Below are 25,223 nucleotides of genomic sequence, written 5' to 3'. Positions count from 1 at the left end.
CTGTATGTATGGCTAATTTCATGTATACTGTGGGGATTTTGATACGTTTTTCACTAATATATCGACTGATTCACTAGGAAGGTTTGTTTATATAATTTATGAACGACAGACAAGTCGTCTGGACGTAAATACGTACTACCACGCATGTGAAGCCGGGGCAGCTCCCTATCTGGACCTAAGATCTAGCCTTGGCTTTTAACTTCTCCTAAAGACTTTTCCTATTCATTGTGAGGCATTCTGCTGCGTGCAGTGAGTGTGTGTGTGTGTGTGTGTGTGTGTGTGTGTGTGTGTGTGTGTGTGTGGGCGCGCGCGTGCGCGCATCAGGATCCTGTATCGTCACAGGTCTTAGATATTTTTGTCATTAAGTTCATTCGTTCCTGTGGCGTCATGTATCGATATTCATGCAGCAACAGTTGGTTAATGTGTGCCCAGTGATAGAAAAATGAAGGGCCACCGACAGTGTTTTATGCTTTATCATTGTTGTTCACATTGTGCGCGTGCTGAGCGTAAAATTTGAGTAGCAGATGGTCGGCAGCATTCATGACATGTGTGCGAATTGGTATGTGGATCATTGTACATTATTACTGTTATTGTTTCAGGCAGGGAGTTCGATATTAGATTAATCATACGTGTGAGGACCTTTGGTCGAGTTGATGTTTGAGTGCGAAAGAGCTTCTCTAAAGTTGTGGCACACACGGATTTTCTAGACATTGTGTATTTTTGACTACTGGTGTTCATGTAACACACAGGGACGTAGGTAATTTTTTTTTTCTTTTCGAAGGGGAGGGGTGGTCATTTATGTTCAAGTAACAGATCTTCATTCAGATCAGTATCCCAAAATATTAGCAGCTGAACTGTTATAAACTGTTTCACCGTTTAGAATTGGAACACAAGTTGCATCTACTGAAAATTCTGGTACAGAGGAATGGAAATGGAAACACTTTAGCAGAAAAATTGCGGGGCTTATCGAGTATGAGGTAAATCGCTCCTTAAATCGCGAGTATTTAGCGCTTGTAAACTGCATGTTTTGCGATGGTCCACTTCAAATTGTTTCTTCTCGGCATAATTACCCATATATACAGGGTGTTACAAAAAGGTACGGCCAGATTTTCAGGAGACATTCCTCACACACAAAGAAAAGATGTTATGTGGACATGTGTCCGGAAACGCTTAATTTCCATGTTAGATTTCATACGGGATACTCTACCTGTGCTGCTAGAACATGTGCCTTTACAAGTACGACACAACATGTGGTTCATGCACGATGGAGCTCCTGCACATTTCAGTCGAAGTGTTCGTACGCTTTTCAACAAGTTTAGTTGTGGATTATAGTGCAATCCTTTATTCAAAATGTTTCTTTGTTCTTCAGAGAGGTCGTTATCAGTTAAGTATATAACTGTCAAAAATGCGCAGCTAAGGTGTGCCTTACAGGTTAGTAAGCAAGAAAGCATCACGGAAATGACCAATTCCAGTGGCAGACGCTGAAGAAAGCCGTTATGCATCACTGTGTGATCTATTGCTGAAGTTCCAAGAGTGTACGTTGCTAGAAGAGTCAGCAAATATAACTACTTCGTCACACACAAATCTCGCGAAAAGACCATGAAGACCATGAAGACCATGAAGACAAAATTAGGGAGACTCGAACCCTCGCGGATGCTTACCGGCAACCATTCGCGACTGGAACAGCAAATGGGGGGGGGGGGGGGGAGGGGGGGAGGGGGGGGAGGGGAGAGGAGAGGAGAGGAGAGGAGAGAAGTGACAGTGCTGCACAAAGTACCCTCCGTCACACACCGCAACGTGGTTTTCGAAGTTAGGAGTAGATGTTATGCAAGTTTCTTATCTTTTTACTGTACCTGTCCCAAACATCCCTTTGCTCAGCTTTTGCTCTTCATTCACCTTCATACTGGAGAAACTGAAGCTGCGATCTGCATGATCGAACAGGGGTTTGAAGTGCTGCCCTACCAAAGGCGAGTCTAAGATCTTAATCACTGCACCACTTTGATTGGTAGAAGACTAGGATTTCACGCTCCATCTGTGTCGAGCCTTTAGAGATGGAGTACGAGCTCTGGTTTTGTAAGGATAATACGGCGAATCTGTCAGGGCTCTTGTGGAAAGTATCCTAAGAGTAATTTCAAACGATTTAGGGTATTCACGTAAAACCGAAATTTCGATGACTATACTGGTATTTTTTTAAATGGTACGTCCCGTGCGCGTAGATAAAATCTATAATCGATTGTGGAATATTATTAGTAATGGTGCTTTAGCGTTTTTTGAAGATTATTTAAAATGGTTACTAAATTCTTCTTCAGATTTGTGTAAGAAAAGTTTACGCAGCTTTTATGTTGTTTACTTTAATTTTTGAGCGATAGATATCTGCAAGAAGGTTATGGACTAAGTTTGGACTGAATCACACTGAAAACAAGGAATATTTGTCATGGTGCCATTGGGATCAGCAAGTGGTCAGATTATAGAATTTTTAGTAGGCAGCCCAAAAATGACTGATCTGCATACTGTACTCTGAACACAATTACTGACTGCTTGGTTCACTTAGAGGTGGCTGGGTGGCTGCGCGGAGATTCTGCTTCCATGGCTCAGAGCCAGACCTCTTGACATTCGAAGCTATTTATTTGGACTCGAGTTGCCCTTGTGCGCCAGAAGCAATCCCTGCCTGTAAGATACCTAATTGCTCAACACTGTGCACCTGTTTACGATTATGCAACTAGAACTGGAAGGAGCTGGGAAATTTCTCTGTAAAACTCTGTGATATCGGTGTTTTGGAGTTAGGGTATTGTGCTGCATGAAATGGAGTTGGTAGATCCATGCTTCTGCAAAGTCCAGAACTGAATAAATATTTTCGAAGTAAAAGAAAAAAAATCATGAAATAATGAAACCTCTCACAAAAACTTCGCCTACAGTACAATTAACCGCTGACTTAATGTCAATGGAACCTACCATTTCAAAATATCAGTGGTTTTTTTTTGAAAGGCCTCTGTGTGGTTATACAGTAATTTTAGACAACGTATATACAAGTAAAGGAAATGCTTTTAAATTTCACCTGGTGGAATCACGCTGTTGTAATAACAATTTGTCCATAGTGGATGGGTGGAATTCAGCAACTATACTGAAATACGGGATGTACTGAAAATGCTACAAGCAATTACATTTGTTACACAGAATTTAATTATTTAAATTATTAGCCGTTTAGAATATTTTCTCGTCTTCTTTGGATGGTTTGTATAGTAGTCGTAATTACCTCTGCAAGTAGTGTACAATTGATATGTGATAGGCCCTGTAACGACACAAGTATCATTACGACCGTAAACAGTAAACTTCCACCCATACAAACTGTTTCCGTAATAATATTGCATTGTAACAGCTGGCAGCGTTTAAAGGAAGATTGTACCTTATATACTTACAATGTTAAATTTGTCAATTTTAGGTACATTTATTTCGTGAAGGCTTCATGATAATGTTATAAAATTTTAATGGCTGGTGGAGGAAGACCTATTTTTGTAGTTAAGTCGTTTGCATAATTTATTTTTGATAGAATTTTTTGCAAGTAGTAAATTTTTTTCCACATTTTTAAGCTTTATTAATTCATAATTTCTGCAATATTAAACTCAACTTCTCTTAAAAATACATAATTGATTTTCAGCCCAGTTTCTGTAAGTTGTGCAAGTTTCACTGTTCTATGATGGTAAGATCCTCAAAAAATGTACCTAACCATTAAAAAATAAAATCTCAGGAATCCGGCTTTAAAGATGAACATAGTTTGTTACTGACCTTAGAACATCCCTGCACCATATACTGGCTCATCTGCATTTTCTTCATCCTCCCTGGCTCTCTTAGCATTCCTTCAGTGCATTCTTGCCTTCCTAGCTATCATGGTCACTTCATAATCTGCTTTCTCCACACAGACAGCATCCAATTCGGAACATGCTATCACCATATTTTCCCCAGGTTGTATGACTAATTTTGAAGCAGCCTAACTCTCCCCACATTGGCATCATTAAATAAAAGAACTGCATCATAAACACCCAAATTAAATGTATCTTTACCAACAAATATTGTTTTAGGAATACTAGACCATATGACACTGTTAAATGATTCATTGGACTTCTAGAACGATAAGGAACAAGGGAATGTAGCGCACGAGCAGGGCAGCCAACTGTGAACATGAAATATTTTCACAAATCAGAAAATTAAGTTTTTGAAGTTCAAGAAGTTGATAGAAGGCGAAGGGGGGGGGGGGGGGGGGCGTGGCAACTTGTGCTGCCCTTAAAGCAAACTGTAAAGTTATGTATTTCTCATTATAAGGAGACGTAGCTTTAGTAGTAAAGAATATTCTGTAGGGAAATCCCCGGAGATGTACTAGCGCAATTACTTCCCGCCTTTTTCGGTAACTGTAGTTCCAGAACCATACAATAAAGAGACTCTTAGTTCAGACCTCGTTACATGGAGACTTAAGGTGTGTGTGGTGCTAATAATTATCAGTGAAAGCCTTGGATGACAACGGTAGAATGCTGCATTTCTACAAGAGCAGCTAAAAAATATGTGTAATTATATAAAACAAAACGGGCTCTGATTTATTACAAAATATATGCCAGATAAGTTGTGGAGTCGTGGGCTCTGCGGAACCTCAAGATATATGGTACTGGCTATTAGCACAAAGGAGGAAGCAATATTACTCAGAGCTACAAAAGTGTAAGCTGCGACGTCAATTTTATAGTAGCATTTTAAACGGAGGTTTGGACTTAGCTCACCCCACAGATGGATGACTTCAGTTTGTTTTCGTATGTGCTTTTGTGTAATTTGGACTTCATACAGCAAAGCTGTACTTGAGTCGTGAAAGCCAAGCACTATTCTGATTTTCAAGTCAGATAATTACTATTTTAGTTATTCTAAAAGCAAACGCTTTTACATTGTTACTATTTATGTTGTTGTTATGGTCTTCAGTCCAGATACTGGTTTGTTGCAGCTCTCCATGCTACTCTATCCTGTGCAAGCTTCTTCATCTCCCAGTACCTACTGCAACCTACATCCTTCTGAATCTGTTTAGTGTATTCATCTCTTGGTCTCCCTGTACGCTACCTTCCAATACTAAAATTGGTGATCCCATGATGCCTCAGAATATGTCCTACCAAGCGATCCCTTCTCCTAGTCAAGTTGTACCACAGATTTCTCTTCTCCCCAATTCGATTCAATACCTCCTCATTAGTTATGTGATCTACCCATCTAATCTTCAGCATTCTTCTGTAGCGCCATATTTCGAAAGCTTCTATTCTCTTCTTGTCTAAACAATTTTTCGTCCACGTTTCACTTCCATACATGGCTACACTCCATACAAAAACCTTCATAAACGACTTCCTGACACTTAAATCTATACTCGATGTTTACAAATTTTTCTTCAGAAGCGCTTTCCTTGCCCTTGCCAGTCTACATTTTACATCCTCTCTACTTCGACCATCATGTTATTTTGCTCCCCAAATAGCAAAACTCCTTTACTGCTTTAAGCGTCTCATTTCCTAATCTAATTCCCTCAGCATCACCCGATTTAATTCGGCTACATTCCATTATCCTCGTTTTGCTTTTGTTGATGTTCATCTTATATCCTCCTTTCAAGACACTGTCCATTCCGTTCAGCTGCTCTTCCAGGTCCTTTGTTGTCTCTGACAGAATTGTGTCATCGGCAAACCTCAAATTTGTTGTTTCTTCCTCATCGATTTTCATTCCTACTCCGAATGTTTCTTTTGTTTCCTTTACTGCTTGCTCAATATACAGATTGAATAACATCGGGGATAGGCTACAACCCTGTCTCACTCCCTTCCCAACCGCTGCTTCCCTTTCATGCCCCTCGATTCTTACAACTGCCATTTGGTTTCTGTAAAAAGTGTAAATTGCCTTTCGCTCCCTGGATTTTACCCCTGCCACCTTCAGAATTTGAAAGGGAGTATTCCAGTCAACATTGTCAAAAGCTTTCTCTAAGTTTACAAATGCTAGAAACGTCGGTTTGCCTTTCCTTAATATACTTTGTAAGATAAGTCGTAGCGTCAGTATTGCTTCACGTGTTCCAACATTTCTACGGAATCCAAACTGATCTTCCCTGAGGTCGGCTTCTACCAGTTTTTCCATTCGTCTGTAGAGAATTCGTGTTAGTATTTTGCACCCGCGACTTATTAAACTAATAGTTTGGTAAATTTCACACCTGTCAACACCTGCTTTCTTTGGGATTGGAATTATTATATTCTTAAAGTCTGAGGGTATTTCGCCTGTCTCATACATCTTGCTCACCAGATGGTAGAGTTTTGTCAGGGCTGGCTCTCCCAAGGCTAACAATAGTTCTAATGGAATGTTGTCTACTCCTGGGACCTTTTTTCGACTTAGGTCTTCCAGTGCTCTGTCAAACTCTTCACGCAGTATCATATCTCCCATTTCATCTACATCCTCTTCCATTTCCATAATATTGTCTTCAAGAACATCGCCATTCTATAGACCCTCTATATACTCCTTCCACCTTTCTCCTTTCCCTTCTTTGCTTAGAACTGGGTTTCCATCTCAGCTGTTGATATTCATGCAAGTGGTTCTCTTTTCTCCAAAGGTCTCTTTAATTTTCCTGCAGGCAGTATCTATCTTATCCCAAGTGATATATGCCTCTAAATCCTTACATTTGTCCTCTAGCCATCCCTGCTTAGCCATTTTGCACTCCCTGTCGATCTCATTTTAGAGACGTTTGTATTCCTTTTTACCTGCTTCATTTACTGCATTTTTGTATTTTCGTATTTTCTCCTTTCATCAATTAAATTCAATATATCTTCTGTTACCCAAGGATTTCTATTAGCCCTCGTCTTTTTACCTACTTGATCCTCTGCTGCCTTCACTATTTCATCTCTCAAAGCCACCCATTCTACTTCTACTGTATGTCTTTCCCCCATTCTTGTCAACCGTTCCATAATGCTCCCCCTGAAACTCTGTACAACCTCTGGTTCTGTCAGTTTATCCAGGCCCCATCTCCTTAAATTATGGGGACTGTGGGATGTATCTATCCCATCAACCAATGGTGTTTTAGTCGTACTGGGAGGTATTGTTACCACCAAAGTAGTTTCTGGAAGGAGCTTGGGAAGTATACTTACCACCAAATTAATTTGTCATTTGTGGTCCTTGGGAAGCATACTTACCACCAACTCAGGGGTATCCCAAAGGTTGTGGGAATACGTTCTACCACCTCTGTCTATGCCTGACACCTTGTGGTAGTACACTGAATCAGGTGTCTGAAAACTGCTACAACAATCAGTTTCCGATTGTCGTGGGAGCACTCCTGTTGTCGGAGCACATTGCTTCGCTTCTGCAACGTACATTATTGTGACCTGAATCAGCTCATACCGTTACTGTGTGATCAAGTTTCAACGATTTTTTCACATTGTGGTAAGTAAACTTCAATGTCGGTAACAAATATTTTTAAATAAAGTGAAAGAAAACATAAAATAAAAATAGAAAACACTGTTTATTATTTTTTACCTGTAATGGCAACACACAACGGCTCACCAAAGGGTCATGCTTCAAATGGCTCTCAGCACTATGGGACTTAACTTCTGAGGTCATCAGTCCCCTAGAAATTAGAACTACTTAAACCTAACTAACCTAAGGACATCACACACACCCATGCCCGAGGCAGGATTCGAACCTGCGACCGTAGCGGTCTCGCGGTTGCAGACTGTAGCGCCTAGAACCGCTCGGTCAGGACGGCCGGCAAAAGGGACATGGGAAATTCATTTACCACCACAGTTTTAATACCTCATAAAGATGTCGTGGTGATAGATGTACCACCACAGTTTTTGGTCCAAAATGACAAAAAATGATCAAAAATAAAATATAGTCAGTTGATTGCAATTCTAATAGATAGAAAAGATTCATCTTAGCCGAGTTGCTACAAAACCATGCGCCGGCGAAAGGACTAAAAATGCTACGGTAGATTGTATGTTACGGAAATTCCCAATTGGTGGGGGTGTGACGAAAAAATACTCTGCCTATTCGAAATGATAGCTAAAACAAAGTGTAATTTCTTGTCAGATATTGTGAAATTAGCTAAATAATTTCAGCTTTTGTGTGTAACAAATGTTAGTAACTGCCACCACAGTAAGCTAAGCGTCTTCCATGCTCTGCGAGTTAGTTAATATAATATTTCTATGATCAGCATTCATAAAGTGTCTTACATTCAGAGTAGTTATTTGTGTGTGAGTATGTAGAAATGCCTGTTAATCACATATGCACACAGATTGTTCATGTTAGATAACCATTTCCCACCCTCGTCACCTCAGAGCAATTTCATATAAAGTTGGTCTGGTTTCCTTTACTTTCGGTTAGGAATGACTATTTATGTATAATTTATGGTATGGTAGTGTGCAATATCTAAGATGGAGAGCGATAAGTAGCTTTAATGATGGGCAGCTACTGCTCCCAATTGTTCCCTGTTTCTTCGAGTCCGATAGTCAAACCTCGTCATTGGAGCAGTCATTTTTAATTAGGATTTAACTTAAATTAATGAGGTCATCACAGCCTTCCCATAACTTACAGCGGATAAGTTGTGCACCATTGGTATAGAATATTATGAAAATACAAACTGTGTCAAGATGATGAGTATGAAATATACCTTTAAAGCTAAGTAAACCAAAGAGTCTGCAGCATCCATCATTATAATTACTCACCTACCAGCAGAGCGACTATTCCTAAACAGCTCACGAACCATAAAACCATTAGCGAACTGGGCGAAAGCACATGTCGTTCAAACACACCAGATATCAAAGTTCTGGAAGAGTGTTCGGGAAAGTAGCTACCCAACTGGTAAAGAGACCCTGGATAAATTTTGGATAATCACCTGCACATAAGAAAGTCGATACCGCAAATTTTATCTATTGACGTACATTCCTTTTGTTATGACTAGACGAAACTACAATCGTCTGGCCATAGCTGTGGATCCTATGATTGCTCTGTGTGATGACTAATGGCTCTGAGCACTATGGGACTCAACTGCTGTGGTCATAAGTCCCCTAGAACTTAGAACTACTTAAACCTAACTAACCTAAGGACAGCACACAACACCCAGCCATCACGAGGCAGAGAAAATCCCTGACCCCGCCGGGAATCGAACCCGGGAACCCGGGCGTGGGAAGCGAGAACGCTACCGCACGACCACGAGATGCGGGCTGTGTGATGATTCACTGGAACTACAACATATGAAATCTTAGTTCACTTTATTACTTGCCTAAATAAAAAGACTTACTTATCTTGATACAATCGTTTGTCAAAGAAGTGCCTGATAATTTAAAACTGCCATTGACTATGAAAGCATCACTTGATGCACTAATTAACAAACTGTTCTCTTGAAGTACAATGTTCAAAATTTACAAAAGCGCATTTCCTTCTGACATTTGAATATTTCTTTAGTCCTACTCTGCGAAGTTAACTGCTTCAGCTGAGATCACAAACTGGGCAGAGCGCTTCAATGCTTGGCTGTGTACTAACTTCTGTGCGAGGGCACTGCAATGTTAAGAGAGGGTGTGTCTTCTGGAGCACCTCCCATTTTCCATCGCGGATTGCAGCTAGAAATTGCTAATGTCCGTGGTAGCGATGTGTGTTACTGACATTGATGTGTTGCCACGATCTTTGGATGATACCGAACTTTTGTATTTTAAACGAGCACTGTAATGCAGCAGTGATTTACAGAAGCATTTCAAAGCAAGAGACTCAATTGCCTGTTCCATCGCTTTTTCTGACAATTTATGGATGATTAGCCTACCAACATACCTGAGCATCATTGACGCCAAGTTACATACGCGGGATTACGATGGCAGTCAAGCAAATGAAAACAGCTTCCTTCTTTTGAAGGTATTGATTGGGTGACCCTATGTGAACCTCCTTGGGTAAATTTATTCCAAAGACGTAAAATCTCTGTCACTCCCATCCTTTTCCACCAAACCATATTCTTAGTCCTCTAGGATTTCAAGGCGCTAAAATAATTTATACTAATGGCTCTAATGATGGAGTAAAGACGGATTTTACTTCTGCACGTTCTAAAGGCCATGGAAAGATCAGCAATAGGCTTGACAACGTCACTACTCGACGCAGCTGGCACAGGTCTACCTGTGAGATAGTGACTCAGTAACAACCTGGGAACAGAACCCCATGAGTGGAAATAACTCTCCATGCTAATTCAACTATGTCAGGAAGTGGAGCATCTGAACACACACAGATACAAACACAATAATATACTTAGCACGGGCAGCTATCGAATGAGCAGATGACAACTCTCAATAAATGTGCAAAGCTAGGTCCATGGCGGTTGAACACCGCAGGAGCACTGGTCTGCTCCACTCACTGTCGGCTGCAAGTGAACACCTCCACCTGCATTTCTGCTGAAGTGACATGATGCTTGTGCCCCTCATGCCAGGTTTCTGAACTACCTCACTGTTCTACCAAAATCTTCAAATGTGTGTGAATGCCTAACACACACACACACACACACACACACACACACACACACACACAGGCCCAAAGGGGGGCTCGAACCTCCGGCGGGAGGAGCCGCGCAATCCGTGATATGGCGCTTCAAGCCGCGTTGCCACTACGTGCGGCACTCTTCTACCCACATGAGCTCATCTGCCTCCATTGGGACGCAAACTGGTGGGGATATTAAATTCCTCCCCCTGAAAAGCCCATGTAGGGCTGAAAATGGCTAGGCTTGTGCCGCAACCTCGGGCGCAATAATGGAGAGAGCGCTGGTGAAACTGGCAGTGGACTGACCACTGAAGGAGGCAACGCCAACGCCACTGGCTCCACTGGAAGGGTGGGACACAGAGGCAACGATGACTAGACTGGTGGCAGTGTGGACGAGGCCATTTCCATTGACGATGGGGGAGAGGTGGCAGAATCGAAGGAGGTGGGTCGAGAAGCATGTGCTCAAACATGGCAGGCATAGGGTGAGCCACATGGGGATCTGAGGCTTCTGGCGATAGGAGGATGGTGGAGGTCATGGAGGCATTGGTAACAATGAAGTATGCTGCTGCCAGTGGGAGCGCACTCCAGGAACAACGCTGCTATTAACCCTGACGATCAGCTGACCGGAAGGCGGCAGTGGCGACACCCCAACAGGGCTTGGGTGCAACTGATGGACATGACGAGTCACCTCATACCACCAACATCCACCATAAACAACTGCAAACTTTTGTGGCCCACCATGACACTAGGTAGCCACACCAGACGGTGGTCGAAGGACCAGGTCCAAACAGTAGCCTGAGGAGGAAAATGCAGCAGGCTACGGTGGTCCGTGGCATGCGATTCAGGGTGCAACAAATCCTGGACACTCCGCGGCTGGTGCCCACGCAAACATTTCCCCAGACTGTGCCTGCTGACTGGTGTTACGTGGTATGTAGACAGAAACCTTGACTATGCATCCAATGCACCTATCTACTTTTCTTTTCACAGGTTGGTTATTTATTATGATGGGATTTCTCGTTCTTGATAATGTTCCTTTCAGTAGCATATAGACTGTTTTGTGCGCTGCTTTCGATAGTTTGTTTTCTACACACCGGTTAATTAGTCTTTCAATAACTACTCCGCTGTTTTCCTCCAATTTAGCCCTTGTGTTAGCAGATAATATAATGAACAGATCGTCTGTGTAGGCGATTCAGCCTCAAGTGTTTGCTATACTCTGGGGCTGGTTCGATAATGGCTCTATGCAAACATCCCAGGACTTTGCACCACAAACAGAGCTCTGTGGACAGCCTTTGGTGATATCTTTCACAATTATCTTTCCAGGACATACTTGTCCAACAACTATCTTGTAAACTGTTAAAGAGACACCTTAGACGGTCCACCTGTTTCAATCTGAACAGGGTAGGCCACCACAAATTATCAAACGCCCCAGCGATATCGATGCCTAAAACCTACTTGTCTGAGATGTTTATAAATGTTCATTGCGTGATTTATCGCATCCTCGGTGGATTTCCCTTTCCTGAAACTGTACTGTAGGTGGCTCATGCCTACTAACTGTCTGTGGTCCCTCAGGCTGCGGCACAGAAGCTTTCCCTGTACCTTGGCTACACGATTTACCAAGGAAATCGGTCTGTAAGATTTTGATTCTCAGGTCTTTGGCCTTTCATTTTCTGAGTATAATGATTTTCGAGATTTTCCGAATTATGACCAACTGGCCCTACAAAAAGACATTTGTATAATAACATTGTTATATATCGCACAATTTGGTCCACTAGCTGGTGCAACACCTCTGCAAGTATTCTATCATGTCCTGGTGTTGTCTTCTACTTTAACTTCATTACTGCCAGTCTCTCTTCCTCCTGGGCAAATGGAACCATAACACTTATTCACATGCTGCTCTAGTAGTTCAGAGCGAAGATGCTCCGTTGTATTGTCCAGCAACAAAGTTTCCCAGACTGTCGGATCTTTCAGGGCTGTAATACTTTGGGTGATCGAACCTTATTTGTTGCAAGTTTGCATGAAAAATCCGAAATATCAGTTACAATTTAAACTAAAATAAAATCCGTCTGAACAGGCCTTGGAAGACCCAACTGTACCGATCGGCCGCCGTGTCATCCTCAGCCCACAGACGTCACTGGATGCGGATATGGAGGGACATGTGGTCAGCAACCGCTCTCCTAGTCGTATGTCAGTTTATGGGACCAGAGCCGCTGCTTCTCACAAGGGCGAGTGCACCCCGTTTGCCAACAGTGCTCGACAGACTGGATGGTCACCCATCGAAGTGCTAGCCCAGCCAGACAGCGCTTAACTTCGGTGATCTGACGGGAACCAGTGTTACCACTGCGGCAAGGCCACTGGCCGGTTACCGTTTAGTTTCCTGAAATCACTGGAACCAGTCGCCTTTTGTTTTGTTCAATTTTTATTATCCCATTACCGGTTTCGGACCGCCTAGCGATTCATCATCAGATAGTATGTATTTATTGATTGATTGCAGCAGTGTGGGAGTCATGTAGAGTTATTAGTATCTGTTGGTTGTTGGTGCACACAGTATTCCGGAAAACATAATGAATGTTTCCCAGTGACGTTAATTTTACTGCGCTTCACACACTTAGCCTCGTTTTGTAAAGCATGTCGAACATGTTACCTGAGGCAACGAGTGTGAAAAGCAATGAAGTTAATGTCACTGGAAAACATTCATTATGTTTTCCACAATACTGTGTGCACCAACAACCAATCAACGGATACTAATAGCCTACACGACCCCCACACTGCTGCAGACAATCAATAAATATACGAGGGTAATCTCAAAAGTAAGGTCTTCTATTTTTTTATAAGTACATAGATCTGTTTATTTCCACAATGGTTTACATCAGTTTACAGCTTGAACATTAAGCTATTTTTCGACATAATCACCATTTCTGTCGATGCATTTTTGCAGACGCTGTGGCAGTTTTTGTATGCCCATGTCATACCAGCTCCCGGCCATGCTGTTCAGAAAGTTATGAACTTCTTCTTTCACCTCGTCGTCGGAGCTGAATCGCTTTCCGGTCAAATGTGGGTGGGTGATTATGTTCTCCTGAAACTGTTGCATGAGAGCAACGGTTTGCCGAGCGATGTGTGGGCGAGCGTTGTCATGGAGAATGTATACGCCCTTGATCAACATTCCTCTTCCCCGGTTCTGAACTGCCCGTTTGAGTTTTTTCAGAGTCTCACAGTACCTGTCAGGGTTAATTGTGGTCCCAGCGATTCAGCTCCGACGATGAGGTGAAAGAAGAGGTTCATAACTTCCTGAACAGCATGCCGGCGGGCTCATATGACATGGGCATACAAAAACTGCCCCAGCGTCTACAAAAATGCATCGACAGAATTGGTGATTATGTCGAAAAATAGCTAAATGTTCAAGCTGTAAACTGATGTAAACCACTGTAGAAATAAACAGGTCTATGTACTTATAAAAAAATAGGAGACCTTACTTTTGGGATTACCCTCGTATACTATCTGATGGTGGATATCTAGGCGGTCCGTAACCAGGAATGGGATAATAAAAATTGAACAAAACAAAAGGCGACTGGTTGCAGTAATTTCAAAAACCTTTATTCATCACAGTCGCAGTGATCCTCATAAATAAAAGTTTTGTTACCATGTGGTCCCTTAATGTACGTCTACCATTTTTCTACTCTCATTTGGTATAGTAGTTCTTTATACTGTTTTTTGACTGGCCGACAGAAAATCAGCCCTCTTTGTCCTACTGTTTCCCCTAAAGATTTTTGGTAGTATATCCTCGCCTGCCTTGCTTTGTAGGGTGGGACTCTAGGAAATTTTAAACCCTTTTGACATCCTAACGCCAATGGCCTTTCTGCAGTGGTAGCACCTGTTCCCATCAGATCACCGAAGCTAAGCACTGTCAGGCTTGGCTATCACTTTGACTGGTCACTGTCTGGGTCTGACGAGTGCTGTTGGCAACGTCGATATTTACACAAACTGGAGAGGTCTCGTACATTGACCACCTGTTTTTCTGATCAGGTCATTGTTTTATTCACGTTTCGCTTCGACTGGAGTCTGGTGGGTTAACCAGGGATTGGCTTCTACCCCAATGAGCTGCAAGTGGTCTCCATGTGCCACAGGTCTACTCGCCAGCTGTATATCTATCCTCTTTTCGTCTTTTCTGTAATTACATTGAACTCTTAGCATTTTCAGTGTTCCCATGTCTCTTCCCATTTGCGCCTTCATAGTTTTAGAAAGGTGTTATTTGTTAGTTCGTTGATTTATGCACACCTCACGGTTTCTGGGTGTCAGGAGTGGGAATGAGTGCCTCTCGCTGCAGATGAGTCCTGAGGGATCCCCATCTGCGTCAGACCTACGTGCTGGTCCGATTTTAAGCCTCTTTATACTGTTACTGAAACGTCTTGTAATTGGAATAGCCACTATTCTAGACGTCTCTCATCTCCTAATTTCTATTCATCACAGTAACACACCTAGATATCTTTTAGCACTATTTAGCAACGTTGTTCTACATCTACGTGATTACTCTGCTATTCACAATAAAGTGCTTGGTAGAGGGTTCAATGAACCACCTTCAAGCTGTCTCTTACTGTTCCAATCTCTAACGGCACGCGGGAAAAACGAACACTTAAATTTTTCTGTGTGAGCACTGATTTCTCTTATTTTATCTTGATGATAATTTCTCCCTATGTAGGTGGGTGGCAACAAAATGTTTTCGCAATCGGAGGAGAAAACTGGTGATTGCAATTACGTGAGAAGATCCCGTCGCAACGAAAAACGCCTTTGTTTTAATGTTTGCCCCTCCAATTCACGTAACACGTCTGTTACACTATCTCCCCTATTTCGCGATAATGCAAAACGAGCTGCCCTTCTTTGAACTTTTTCGATGTCAGCCGTCAGTCCCACCTGATGCGGATTCCACACCGCACAGCAATACTCCAGAATAGGGCGGACAAGTTCAAAAATGGTTGAAATGGCTCTGAGCACTATGGGACTTAACATCTGAGGTCATCAGTCTCCTAGAACTTAGAACTACTTAAACCTAACTAACCTAAGGACAACACACACATTCATGCCCGAGGCAGGATTCGAACCTGCAGCCGTAGCGGTCGGCGGACAAGTGTGGTGTAAGCAGCCTCTTTAGTAGACCAGTTGCACGTTCTAAGTGTTCTGCCAATGTATCGCAGTCTTCGGTTTGCTCTACACACAATATTACACTACTGGCCATTAAAATTACTACACCACGAAGATGACGTGCTACAGACGCGAAATTTAACAGACAGGAAGAAGATGCTGTGATATGCAAATGATTAGCTTTTCAGAACATCACACAAGGTTGGCGCCGGTGGCAACACCTACAACGTGCTGACATGAGGAAAGTTTCCAACCGATTTCTCATACACAAACAGCAGTTGACCGGCGTTACCTGGTGAAACGTTGTAGCCTATCGGGCTTATGGTTAATCGTATCGCGACATTGCTGCTCGCGTTGGTCGAGATCCAAAGACTGTTAGCAGAATATGGAATCGGTGGGTTCAGGAGGGTAATACTGAACGCCGTGCTGGATCCCAACGCTCTAGTATCACTAGCAGTCGAGATGACAGGCATCTTATCTGCATGGCTGTAACGGATCGTGTAGCCACGTCTCGATCCCTGAGTCAACAGATGGGGACGTTCGCACGACAACAACCATCTGCACGAACAGTTAGACGACGTTTGCAGCAGCATGGACTGTCAGGTCTGGGACCATGGCTGCGGTTACCCTTGACGCTGCATCACAGACAGGAGCGCCTGCGATGGTGTACTCAATGACGAACCTGGCTGCACGAATGGCAGAACGTCATTTTTTCGGATGAATCCAGGTCCTGTTTACAGCATCATGATGGTCGCATCCGTGTTTGGCGACATTGCGGTGAACGCCCATTGGAAGCGTGTATTCGTCATCGCCATACTGGCGTATCACCCGGTGTGATGGTATGGGGTGCCATTGGTTACACGTCTCTGTCACCTCTTGTTTGCATTGACGGCACTAAACAGTGGACGTTACATTTCAGAAGTGTTAAGACTCGTGGCTCTACCCTTCATTCGATTCCTGCGAAATCCTACATTTCAGCAGGACAATGCGCGACCGCATGTTGCAGGTCCTGTACGGGCCTTTCTGGATACAGAAAATGTTCGACTGCTGCCCTGGCCAGCACATTCTCCAGATCTCTCACCAATTGAAAACGTCTGGTCAATGGTGGCCGAGCAACTGGCACGTCTCAATACGTCAGTCACTACTATTGATGAACTGTGGTATCGTGTTGAAGCTGCATGGGCAGCTGTACCTGTACACGCCACCCAATCTCTGTTTGACTCAATGCCCAGGCGTATGAAGGCCGTTATTACGGCCAGAGGTGGTTGTTCTGGGTACTGATTTCTCAGGATCTATGCACCCAAATTGCGTGAAAATGTAATCACATGTCAGTTCTAGTATAATATATTTGTCCAATGAATACCCGTTTATCATCTGCATTTCTTCTTGGTGTAGCAATTTTAATGGCCAGTAGTGTATCTATGTGATCGTTCCAATAAACCTAAGAAGATTGTTTAGTTGCAATAGCATGAACATTCTTCCATTACAACCTACACACCATACGGCGCACAGCCATACTCTTATAGACGCAATCGCAACGAAACAGACTGACAAAGTAAGAGATATTGGTCAAACATCAGCCCCTGGCCTCTCAGCACATGTTGTAATGTTCCTGGCGTACTCTGTGCGGCCCCCAAGGATCAAATCGCGTTACATAACTTGTAGGAACGTGAAACGTATTGACCTTGACGCTCTAACAAACGATTGCTCAGAAATTTCATGGCATCAAATAATCAGAGATCCTACAATCGACTGCAAAATTAATGAACTTGGTGATAAACTCACTGCCCTCTATGACAAACATGCACCTGTACGCACAATCCGTGTAAGAAAATCTCCTGCTCCATGGCTGACAGCTGAATTATGTCAAATGACGACTAATAGGGATGCTGCCCACAGGCGTTTCAAGGCAGATCCGAAACCCGAGCGTTTCGAAGAATATAGAAAGCTACGGAAGAGAGTGAAACAATGCATTCGCAATGCTAAAATCAGGCACGCTCGCTCCCTTGTATGCAGCGCTCTGACGCCCACGACTCTATGGAAGAATCTCCGTAGCTTGGGGGGTCGGAAAGGCAAAATCGGAAACTACTTTTGATGTGTCCGCTAACGAATTAAATGAATTCTTCTCTGCACCTTTGAATACCCACACGGCTGATAATTACCGTCCACAAGAATCCCCAAACAGGATAACTAACAACGATACCTTCCATCTAAAACATGTAACAATAAATACGGCAAGAGAAGCAGTAATGAGAATCTCTTCTGATGCAATAGGCAATGACAGTATCGGTATAACCATGATTAAGAATGTTGCCGATATCTTAGTACCTGTCTTAACTGACATATTTAATTTTTCCCTCGTGAACGGAATATACCCCACTGCATGGAAAAGAAGCATAATTCGACCCATCCCTAAGATCGAAAACCCGCAACTGCCTAGTGATTAGCAAAGCTTTTGACACTGTTAACTTTGACATATTGCTCAGAAAAATGCAACAGCTTAATTTCTCAGATAGTGCAGTCAGATGGTTTGAAAGCTACTTAAAAGACAGACAGCAATGTGTTGTCTGCGTAAATGAAAAATCTTCCTGGAAACATGTTTCCTCTGGAGTGCCACAAGGATCAGTCTTAGGACCACTTTTGTTTTCCTTATATGTCAACGATATTTCGTCGGTTCTGTCCTCCTGTAAATATCATTTCTATGCCGACGACCTCCAGCTCTACCTAAGCGTCAGACCTGAAGATGTAAACACTGCAATCGCTCAGATGAATGATCTGTCTTCAGTAGTGACATGGGCGAAAAACCTGGGGCTTAAACTAAATGCAAGAAAGACGCAAGTAATCTTAATAGCCCATCAGAAATTAATAAGTTCAGATTTCCGCGAACGGCTACCTCCTATTCTGCTCGACGGTACTCCAATACCATATCAGAAAACAGTTAAGAACTTGGGTGTAACTTTGGATGAGCATCTCAACTAGGCGGAGAATACAGTCGCAGTGTGCCGGAAGACTTCTGCTTGTCTCTATGCTCTCAAAAAACTTTCGGAACGTATTTCCACAGGACTTGAAACGCCAGCTCGTGCAAGCACTCGTTCTGCCGAACCTCCGCTATTGTGGTGTAATTCAACAAGGCATGAGTAGTGAAAACAAAAGACGGCTAGAACTAACCATGAATGCCTGTGTGCGTTACACCTGCAACATTCGCCGATATGATCGTGTTAGTGCTTCATACTCCGAGCTAGGGTGGCTGCGGCCGGACAAATTGCGTGAATACCACACTCTGTCTACTTCACCGACTCCTCGTCGCGCAAGCACCCCAGTACCTTGCTTCAGAGATTAAAAACCTGTAATGCCATCATAATCGAAACACGAGGTCAATCTTATTTGGTATCCTAACAGTGCCCACTCACAAAACAAAAACTTTTGCAAACTCCTCAGTTGCCGCTGTCCGCTTCTGGAACAAACTGCCCCTTACCTTGCGCAAAATTCAATCCCCTGCTGCTTTTAAGAAGTTGAAGCATTTCCTGCTATCATCCTCATAACGTTCTTCACAAAATTAATGTACAAGGCCAATCCTCTCATCTGTCAAATAGAAAAGCTAGCGTCTCCTATCTTGCTCCTGAGATGCCTTCCTCTTCATCTATCTCTATTAGCCACGCAATCTTCTTTTCCTTTATATTTCCTTAATTATGTTTCATCATGTCTCTCTATTCTTCTCCTCCCTTCACCATCCGTCTCCCTCATACTCCCTGCTGCTAGCACTCCTGTCTAAAATCTCTCTTCAATAATGTCTAATTATAACAGTACTTATGATCTACGAATATAAACTCTATATGTATGTATTTTCCAGGTGTGCCTTTGTAATTGTTTATTTCACTTTTTGTACTAGATGTAATTTAACATGCCTACTAAAACATATGAATGTAAAATAAGTAGAAAGCCTGGTTAGATGTAAGAGAGGACCTGATGGCCCTAATCTTGCCAGGTTAAATAAATAAATAAATAACACTTCATTGGGGAACGCCAGATATTACTTCTGTTTTACTCGAAGATTTTCCGTCTATTACTATGAACTTTGACCTTTCTGACAGGAAATCACGAATCCACTCGCACAACTGAGGCGATACTCCATAGGCACGCAGTTTGGTTAGAAGACGCTTGTGATGGGCCCGCCTCGCCAAGTACAAAGAGTTGTTTGGCAAGTAGAGTACTGATGCTCTAGTAGTTTTGCCCCTTTAGCTCCTCACTTACAGAAAGAAAAACAACCAGTCATTGTGCTCTCTTTGTCCGTTTCATTGCCACAGTGTGTGCTAAACATTACACGAGTAACGTATGTCAGTTTATTCGTGTGATGTTATTGTACTCTTGGATTACACAATTTGCATTGCGCACTCTTGCATATCCTGCATTGTTATAAAGGTAAAGGTAGAGTCTGTGGCACACGCCCGTTAACGGGCTATTGGCTTGACAGCACGTAGAGTACAGTCTTTCTTCGCCCCAGCACTAGGAGGGGGAGGCTGGCGGGCCCGTCGCCCAGGTCGCCTTTCTCCCGCAGGAAAAATCGATGGTACTCATTTGATAGTAGGCTGAGTAGACTGGGATCGTCCTGGAGAGACTGGAATGAGAAAAAGATCTCCCCCTCCCCTAACCAGAAGCCGGCCGCTGTGGCCGAGCGGTTGTAGGCGCTTCAGTCCAGAACCGCGCTGCTGCTGCGGTCGCAGGTTCGAATCCTGCCTCGGGCATGGATGAGTGTGTTGTCCTTAGGTTAATAGGTTTAAGTAGTTCCAAGTCTAGGGGACTGATGACCTCAGATGTTAAGTCCCATAGTGCTTAGAGCCATTTGAACCATTCTGAACCCTAACCAGGATTGAGCCCAGGAGCTCCTCCATTGTCAGAATCTGGTGCTCTGTCCACTGGACTACCACAGCCACGCCTGGATTATTATACCATCTAAAAATACACACATCAAAAAAGTTTTGCATTACCTCGATTCCAAGAGTCCCGGAACCTGTACAGAATTTTGGAATACAGATCAAGAAACATTATTTCCGCCATTTTTGTTGCTCATGAAAACAACACTTTGCATGTTGTACCACCATAAAGTGCGACCTTCAGAGGTAGTGGTCCAGATTGCTGTACACACTGGTACCTCTAATATCCAGTAGCATGTCCTCTTGCATTGATGCATGCCTGTATTCGTCGTGGCATACTATCCACAAGTTCATCAAGACACTGATGGTCCAGATTGCTCACTCCTCAACGGCGATTCGGCGTAAATCCCTCAGAGTGGTTGGTGGGTCAGGACGTCCATAAACAGCCCTTTTCAATCTATCCCGGGCATGTTCGATAGGTTTCATTTCTGGAGAACATGCTGGCCACTCTAGTCGAGCGTTTTCGTTATCCTGAAGGAAGTCATTCACAAGATGTGCACCCAGGGAAGCGAATTGTCATCCATGAAGACGAATGCCACACCAATATGCTGCCGTTATGGCTGCACTATCGGTCGGTGGATGGCATTCGCGTATCTTACAGCCGTTACGGCTGCGTACGTTGGCCCCACGAAATGCCACCCCAACACATCAGGGAACCTCCACCTTGCTGCACTCGCTGGACAGTGTGTCTAAGGCGTTCAGCCTGACCGAGCTGCCTCCTAACACGTCTCCGACGATTGGCTGGTTGAAGCGATATGCGACACTCATCGGGGAAGAGAACATTATGCCAATCCTGAGCGGTCCATTCGGCATGTTATTGCGCCCATCTGTGCCACGCTGCTTGGTGTCGTGGTTGCAAAGATGGACCTCGCCATGGACATGGGGAGTGAAGTTGCGCATCATGCAGCCTATTGCACGTCCCGTGACTGCACGAAAAGCATTATTAAACATTGTGGCGTTGCTGTCAGTGTTTCTCCGAGCCATAATTCGTAGGTAGCTGTCATCCACTGCAGTAGTAGCCCTAGGGCGGCCTGAGCGAGGCATGTCATCGACAGTTCCTGCCTCTCTGTATCCCCTCCATGTCTGAACAACATCGCTTTGGTTCACTCAGAGATGCCTGCACACTTGTCGAGAGCCCTTCCTGGCACAAAGTAAAAATGCGGAAGCGATCGAACCGCGATATTGACCGTCTAGGCATGGTTGAACTACAGACAACACGAGCCGTGTACCTCCTTCCTGGTGGAATGACTGCAAGTGATCAGCTGTCGCACCCCCTCCGTCTAATAGACGCTGCTCATGCATGGTTCCCGCGTCCGGCCATCCTGATTTAGGTTTTCCGTGATTTCCCTAAATCGCTCCAGGCAAATGCCGGGATGGTTCCTTTGAAAGGGCACGGCCGACTTCCTTCCCCATCCTTCCCTAATCCGATGAGACCGATGACCTCGCTGTCTGGTCTCCTTACCCAAACAACCCAACCCCATGCATGGTTGTTTACATCTTTGGGCGGTTTCAGTGACATCACTGAACAGTCAAAGGGACTGTATCCTGTGATACAGTATCTACAGTCAACGTCTATCTTCAGGACTTCTGGAAACCGGGGTGATGCAAAACTTTTTTTGATGTGTGTAATTCCGTGAATTTGGAATAAATTATGGCAAAGCGTTGCGAAAAGCATGGAGATTCGAGAAACTTGAATTAGATGTCACGTCATCTCTACCACGAATTTATATGTATTTTCACTTCTCTTTCTTTTCAGAAAGTTTTGAAGATGCGCTTGGCAGCAGTCTTCCTCCAGCACCTGCAGAAACCATCAAATAATCTCTCAAAGACAAGTCGCTTAGCGTTTGTCCCAAGGCTTCATTTCCATAGTGGATCTGCATTACGCCAACAGAGTGGCACGCATGTCAAAAAAGGTGAGTGGATTTGTTGCGTATTCACCCAAAAATCATATTAACAATTATAGTAAACATACTAGCTAACACCAAAGACAGAGAAATAAAAGTTTATTATACATACATCCAGCCATGTAGTTAGATACAGATCTAGTTTGAGAAGAATTTGCGTGTTTTGTATAATTCTCTTTTGTATATACATCTGGCTAAATTATCAGAGTTAACGTTACAGTGCGCGACTGCTACGGTCTCAGGTTCGAATCCTGCCTCGGGCATGGATGTGTGTGATGTCCTTAGGTTAGTTAGGTTTAAGTAGTTCTAAGTTCTAGGGGACTGATGACCACAGCAGTTAAGTCCCATAGTGCTCAGAGCCATTTGAACCATTTAACGTTACAGTATTTATTCATGTCTCAGCAAAGTTACAACGATACTGCTGCCTGTCTGTTACGTCATTTGCGCTTCCCTAGTTGTTTGTAGTATAGTTCAGTATAAATCCTAAGGCAATGAGATGTTGAGCTCTGGGAGATGGAAAGAGATCAATATTATCCATCATAAATCGTATGCAAATAATTTTCCAAAAATGAGTATGTTTTATGTGTAAGCTGCATTCTCTATCCATACACAGCAAATATCTAATTTCATTGTTCATTACCTAGCTCACATCGCCAAAAATAATCATTCATTTTGCTTAGCAAATGCAAACAAATTTTATATATAACTGGGTAAGACAGAGTAACCATAAGAACTGGCTACACTTCAAGTTGCTGTAGTGAATTAATGGCCCCCTCCCCCCCCCCCCCCCCCCACACACACACACAAAAACCTTGCTGAAAAAAAGCACCACATTTTGACAGCATTGTTTCTTACCAAACTCTTGTAATATGGAGAACTGCATTAAACTATTTGGTATTGAATCCTCCTCGATGTGTGAAGTATGTATTATGAGAAAACCGAATGGGTTGTCATACCTATTACGGATGACGTGTCGGTGGTTGTTGTTGGCAGTGGTGGTAGTAGTGTAGTACAGTTCAGGTGCAATAACAGCAAACTCTCAGTTGCCGAAAAAAAAAAAATGGTGTGAACCGTAACTTAAAAAATGGCTCTGAGCACTATGGGACTTAACTTCTGAGGTCATCAGTCCCCTAGAACTTAGAACTACTTAAACCTAACTAACCTAAGGACATCACAAACATCCATGCCCGAGGCAGGATTCGAACCTGCGACCGTAGCGGTCGCGCGGTTCCAGACTGGAGCGCCTAGAACCGCTCGGCCACAACGGCCGGCGAACCGTAACTTAACCGATAAAATTTCGAAGGTAGCTCAGGGATATTTTCCAAGTATTTTGGTGTAATCCACTCATGGTCGCTGGTGACTGGTTACGGAGAAATTAGATTTCGTTTGATTTATTATGCCGAAATAACTTCCTATGTGTATTGCAGCAAATGAGCCCATGTCCGTGGTAAGCGCTGTCTAGTTTGGAGACAGTCTTATTACTTTAACTAACGGTACTCGCTGTTGATAACAGTAATGCCCAATTAACTCTCAAGCGTCGTTCAGTACTGCTCAGTTCTTCCTCGGGTTTATTTTTCTGGTAACGTTAGTTGTACGTTAGCAGTGATTTACAGCAGTAGAGATAGGAATTAGTGCACGTCGTGTACGGGTTCAGCGAATGCAATGGAAGGGCGGCACAGTGCTGTTCCTACACTACAGTAACCACATCAAAGTACTTTTGCATTTGAGCACTGGCCGCTGGCATGCCCTCGAGCATGGGTGTATGTGTGTTGTCCTTAGAGTAAGTTACTGTAAGTTAGATTAAGTACTGCGTAAGCTTAGGGACCAATGACCTCAGCAGTTTGGTCCCATAAGACCTTACCACAAATTTCCAATTTCTTAGAGTGCAAACCAGAACTTGCACTAAAATTACGCAATTTTTCTTGGAATACGTGCTTGTATGCAAACAAAACGGACGAAACCATGTTTTGCAGTGTTCTCTCCGAGATATTTAGAAACCGCAGTGTCGGGTGCTGTAACGATTTGAGTCATGGCCGAGCGGTCTAAGGCGCTGCAGTCATGGACTGTGCGGCTGGTCCCGGCGGAGGTTCGAGTCCTCCCTCGGGCATGGGTGTGTGTTTGTCCTTAGGATAATTTAGGTTAAGTAGTGTGTAAGCTTAGGGACTGATGACCTTAGCAGTTAAGTCCCATAAGATTACACACTCATTTTTGATTTGAGTCATGCTACAGTCCGCTGAGAGAAGGGACGCAGCTGTTTGTGTTAGACCGCGCATGCTCTAGTGTGACGTCGTTCCTGCTAGCACTAACAGTGCTACACTCCTCATTGCACCACCTGAGTAGACCACTATTGTGGAGTGCTGTTGGTTCGTCGACGAAGTGTTACAGTGTATTTTGTCTTTGAAAGTACGCGTAAAGTATTGTGCAAGCAACATGGCGAATTCCGTAGATGAAATGCTTTTCCAGTAGATCTTTGGAGGAGAAAGTGAGAGTTAAACAGTAAGGTGGACCAACTCCAAATTTAAATCAATATCAAAAGGCTATAGATGGTGGTGAAAAGGAGTGTGTATGAGGAAATTTAGTGTGAAAGTGTCTGGAAACACTTGTATCTGCATGTGTGACGTTCACGATGCACTTTTTTGCTTTCTTTGTTATTTGGGGACAGTAATGTGTGAGGTAGAGTGGGAGTGAAAAATCTAGGACGTATAAATGCATTAAAAACATAGCGGAAATCATAAACATATAAGCAACATACTTGATCGTAGAA

At 43.3% G+C, this 25,223-nt stretch overlaps 1 protein-coding gene across 3 annotated transcripts in view; it reads left to right on the top strand.

The window, feature by feature from the left end:
* The window catches only part of LOC126249788 (trimethyllysine dioxygenase, mitochondrial), a 595,126-nt gene that overhangs the window by 126,764 nt on the left and 443,139 nt on the right, over positions 1-25,223 (top strand). For all 3 annotated transcript variants that reach the window (XM_049951475.1, XM_049951476.1, XM_049951477.1), the window contains one exon: positions 22,312-22,468. In XM_049951475.1, coding sequence (XP_049807432.1) covers positions 22,312-22,468 — 157 coding nt within the window. The remainder of the gene's footprint in view (positions 1-22,311; positions 22,469-25,223) is intronic.

Source organism: Schistocerca nitens, chromosome 3 (genome assembly GCF_023898315.1).
Source record: "Schistocerca nitens isolate TAMUIC-IGC-003100 chromosome 3, iqSchNite1.1, whole genome shotgun sequence".
NCBI classification, from domain to species: Eukaryota; Metazoa; Arthropoda; class Insecta; order Orthoptera; family Acrididae; genus Schistocerca; species Schistocerca nitens.
This window is presented reverse-complemented; position numbering and strand designations above follow the sequence as displayed.